We start from the raw sequence: 4,258 nt of genomic DNA, 5'->3' as shown, positions 1-4,258 counted from the left end.
GTACAGTTTCTTATATGTACATAAATCCAGTGAAGCAATCGATGTCAAAGAGACAAAAGTAAAGTTTTCCTGTTGTTTCCCTTGGTGACATCATCAAAGCAATGGGCTAAATTGTTTTCCCTGACTTCCATGTATTGATTATGATTCATAAAGATCCCTGCATTAATACCACAGGGACACTCAATTATGTTCTTTATACACAGTCATGTACACACACAGTTATGCACGCATGCCTCGTTTAAAGAGCCAGGGCTGGGTGGTTCAGGAGAATGAATCATAAGGTTGCATCACCAGCACAAAAGTGTCCATTTCCCACCTCAGCGTAGGATCACAAAGTAGAGAGACAGCAGCAGAGCTGATGAGAAACAGGAAACATAATCTGCAAGGTGTGACCCTGCATTATTATTAGCTCTCTGGACCCCACTTGGTGGGCCGACAGAAGTTCTGGGGATGCACTTGTTCTTCCTCCGTCCGTTTGCAGACAGGTCGTATTTACCTCCATCCGGAGCATAGTCTTTGTCACCCCCCTCCCGAAGTATCTGCACCTCATTGAGCCCCCCTTTTGCCTTGCGACCCCGGCGGGTACAGTTTCTGCGGCCCCCCTTGGGCGGCCGTGGCAGGGGCGAGGGCGAAGGCAGGCTGTACTGGTCCCCGTGGGGCAAGTACGGCCGCTGGTGGTGGTTGTGATGGTTTCTGTGGCGATTCAGGTGGTTTAAAGACTCTCCATGCTCCATCTCGCCACCTGGAGCGCCACGCGCGTGACCCTCGCCCAGCAAGCAACTGGGCAGCTCCTCTTTCTTCACCGTTTTCAGGTCCTTCCCCGCCAGCTCTGGTGGTGAAACGCAAATCAGAGACGAGGTGGAGCCTCTGAACCTCCGCAGCCAATCCCAAAGTGACAGAGCCTTGCAGTCGCACTCCCAGGGGTTGTCGTTGAGTCGCAGGTACTCCAGAGCTGGCAGCAGAGTCAGGCTGGAACCGGATAGCTCAGTCAGGGAGTTATTAAACAGGTACAGGGTGGTGAGACGCCGCAGGTCGTGGAAAGCCTGACGATCAACCCACTGGATTCGGTTCTGGTGGAGAAGGAGCCGGTCCAACACCCCCAGGCCTCGAAAAGTATTCTGGCGAAGACTCCACAGTCGATTGCCATGCAGGAAGAGATGACTGAGGTTCAGCAGGTCGATGAACAGGTCATCCTCTAGGAACTCTAACTGGTTATCCTGCCAGGGTGTACAAAAAGGAGAAAAGGTAAAAAGAGAAGCTTAAAATGGGCTGCAGCATACTGAAAATCACTTTATGAGTAATTTAACATTAATTGCAACATATTTGTTACTTGGGAAAACATCCTTATCTCTACTGAAACATTGATTTTAGCAATAGTATGCCCTTCTTTGGCTTTCAGGTCAGTTTCACCATTGCACAAGATAAGAATACCACCAAAATAGTGTACAATATAAAGCACAAAGAAGGTTTGTTGTGTTTCTAGAGGCTAGAAAATGTCATGAGCAGTGTAATAGGGGTCAGGAATGATTTTCTTTGCCCTCTGAATGCTGCATTTGAGGCCAAGGAGTCAGTTAAGAAGAGTGTTTGTGTGTATGGAGGAGGCAATGGGTGGAGTTTGCAATATCCAATAATTGTGTTTTTTCTGTTCTCAATCTACCATCTCTGGTTTTCTGTATGTTTTATGAGCTTTTGCTGTCAAACATGTTAAGCTGTGACCTTTACCCCACATGCAGTCAATATCAATCAATTTTCTCATCAATAATCCGGTATTAGATTCCTCTAATGTTGTTGAGGCTTTTCTCTTTAAAAGGCCGCTGCATAATTAATTAAATCATACTCTCGATCCTCAATTGCAATCTTTTCCCTAAACACAGAAGCTTGTTAGTGTGAGAAAAAAAAGAGGTTTGTGGTATTTTCACTGCAGTCAGGATAACAGCGAGCATTTGATCAGGCTCCAATTCATAGGCGGTAAGTGCTGAACCACGCTGATGGACAGATTACACTATAATGTGATTGTGGCTGCAGATGCAATGCACAGTAGAGATAAAAGGCGGCTGTTATCCATGCACCTGTAGGTAGAGATACTGGAGATTATGGAGCCCGGCAAAGATCCCCGGAGGTAAGCTGATCAGGCCACAGCTGTATAGGTGCAGGGCGTGAAGCCGCCCCAGGCCCAGGAAGGTGTCTGAAGCGACGGCCTTCAGGTGCTGGTTGTCCCCGAGGTCGAGCTCCTCCAGGCGGTCGAAGCCGTGGAAGGTGGACGGCTGTATGTAGGAGATGTTGTTAGCATAAAGCCACAACATGGTGGTGGTGGGCGAGAAGTGGCCGCGGAGCAGCCTCTGGATCTTGTTCTTTTGCAGGAAGACGCGCTCGCTCTGAGCGGGGATGCCCTCGGGCACGGCGTGGAAGTTGTGGTCCTGGCATGACACGGTGCTAGGTGAAGTGTAGCAGATGCAGTGGCGAGGGCAGGGCAGAGAGAGATCCAGGCCCCACAGCACCAACAGTAACTCCACCCCACCATAACCTGAGAGAGGAGGATGGAAATGAAACGAGGAGACGGAGGGGAAAGAGAGCGGGAGGGAAAGACGAGCAGAATTAATTGAATTCATACAGCGATTCTGTTATCAGACGCATCTTGAATGAAACACTCATTGCTCTCAGTTTACAAGGACAACAATAGGCATGGTTCAGTGCAGACAAATTACAACGCTCACACACATCTCCAACAAACACACACACACTCACACCCTCACCAACATCCACATATTGTTTTGTGAAGCCATTCTTCTTACATATTGTTAGCAGACTGTTTACCATTAACCTCTCCCACCCTTCACTCCAATCTTCCTCTTTCAAAACCCCAAATTTAAACTCAGGGGACCATTTTTTTGTTGTTTTTTTTTTCATGGATTGCTGAAACCTTGAAAATCCTTAATACCAGGAGGCCGCCTACCCACCGCCGCGATAAACACATAAAAATGCTGCTCAGGTGAACAAACAGTTTATGTTTGCCGTCTTTTATTGTGCGCTAGTTTGATCGTCGGAGAGGTATGTACATTTTTATTCTTGTGTTCCTTGCACCTGTCTTGACGTTACTGCACACACACAGACACACACATAGCATCCTATCATGCACAGTGTTATATCCTTTGGTTATCCTCTAAAGGCGACAGAAAATCGATGTTTCTCCTGCTTACAAGTGAACACGCACCACACCTGTAATACATTCCCACAATAAGGGAAACCAAGAAAGAGGGGTATAGGCAGAGGGAGGAGGTGGAGGATGGAGCGGGAATCATCTGCAGCGTGCCTGTGAAGTGGATATTACTTTTTTTGTTTTCAGATCCTCCTCATCTCACTCACATTTATTTATTTATTTGACTTTTTTTTTTTTCCAGCCTTGGATCATTCCAGTGTTTGATGTGTTGGAGAGGGCTGGAGAAGAAAAAAAAAAAAAAGAGGTAAAGGAGAAAGAGATGAGGGTAGAGGCATTCTGATCCTGGGAGTAATTTCCGAACAAAGAGAACAGAGAGAGTGATACAATGTAATATGAACATCATGTGCTCACGTGTGCCCAACCCTGTGTGTGCGGCTACATGCCTTTTCATCTTCAGCAAACTGTAATTTGAAACCACTGAAGTGAGGACATAAATGCATTTGGAGGACTGTTTGAGGGTTAAGGCTTGATTTTTTTAGGTTAGGGTTTGACTTGGGTTGAGGTTTTGCATTTACGTGCCATGGTGAGGGTGAGGGGGCAGGTAATGGTGGCACGAGATCTCATTTTAGCATCGACACTGTGGGACGTACGATAAGAACTGAGGCAAACAAGCTCTTCATGCAACAACTTTTTTTTTGCTGCTTAATAGAAAAACTCACACTGTTCCCATTTTCCATTACTTATCTTCTACAAGAGAAGTTTGTCTGATGTTATTCATGACTCCAAATGTGAGCAGCAAAATGAGCGATGAACAGGAGAGAATCGCTGAAAACAAAACGCGACGTCGGTTGTGTGGAAATATTTCAGCTGCAGAAAGGATGACGTTGACCACAAACAGCTATTCTTTGGCAGCATCTTGCAGTTGGCAGTGCAACTACATTTGTTTGACCGTTTAAATTAGCACAAAGCTTTGCCTGTTCAGTGCAAAGCCATATCTGAATGCCATCCAAAGCATCAAACCTTTTCCAGTTTTACATAATGTGAGACAGGTTCCAATACAGTTGGCATTCAAATAAAGTCTTCACTGTAAAAAGTAAGTTT

The 4,258-nt window shown here is 46.1% G+C and overlaps 1 protein-coding gene across 1 annotated transcript; it reads right to left on the bottom strand.

The window, feature by feature from the left end:
* Positions 1–317: 317 nt before the first annotated feature.
* rtn4rl1a (reticulon 4 receptor-like 1a) lies at positions 318–3,781 on the bottom strand. Its single transcript, XM_008277372.1, has 3 exons — positions 3,733–3,781; positions 2,070–2,524; positions 318–1,217 (listed from the first exon to the last, which is right to left on the bottom strand). Exons 1-3 carry the CDS (start codon positions 3,779–3,781, stop codon positions 318–320), a joined length of 1,404 nt encoding a protein of 467 aa, XP_008275594.1.
* Between the last annotated feature and the right edge of the window lie 477 nt (positions 3,782–4,258).

The sequence above is a fragment of the Stegastes partitus genome, unplaced genomic scaffold (assembly GCF_000690725.1).
Source record: "Stegastes partitus isolate 25-593 unplaced genomic scaffold, Stegastes_partitus-1.0.2 Scaffold96, whole genome shotgun sequence".
Classification (NCBI taxonomy): Eukaryota; Metazoa; Chordata; class Actinopteri; family Pomacentridae; genus Stegastes; species Stegastes partitus.
The sequence above is the reverse complement of the archived record's forward strand: the minus strand, read 5'-3'. Positions and strand labels throughout refer to the sequence as shown.

Coding starts and splice junctions, on each gene's coding strand:
- rtn4rl1a (XM_008277372.1), bottom strand. CDS start 3,781: ATGAGATCTCGTGCCACCATTACCTGCCCCCTCACCCTCACCATGGCA. Junction 2,525..3,732: donor CCTCACCCTCACCATGGCAC/GTAAATGCAAAA, acceptor CTCCTCTCTCAG/GTTATGGTGGGGTGGAGTTA. Junction 1,218..2,069: donor TCCAGTATCTCTACCTACAG/GTGCATGGATAA, acceptor ACACCCTGGCAG/GATAACCAGTTAGAGTTCCT.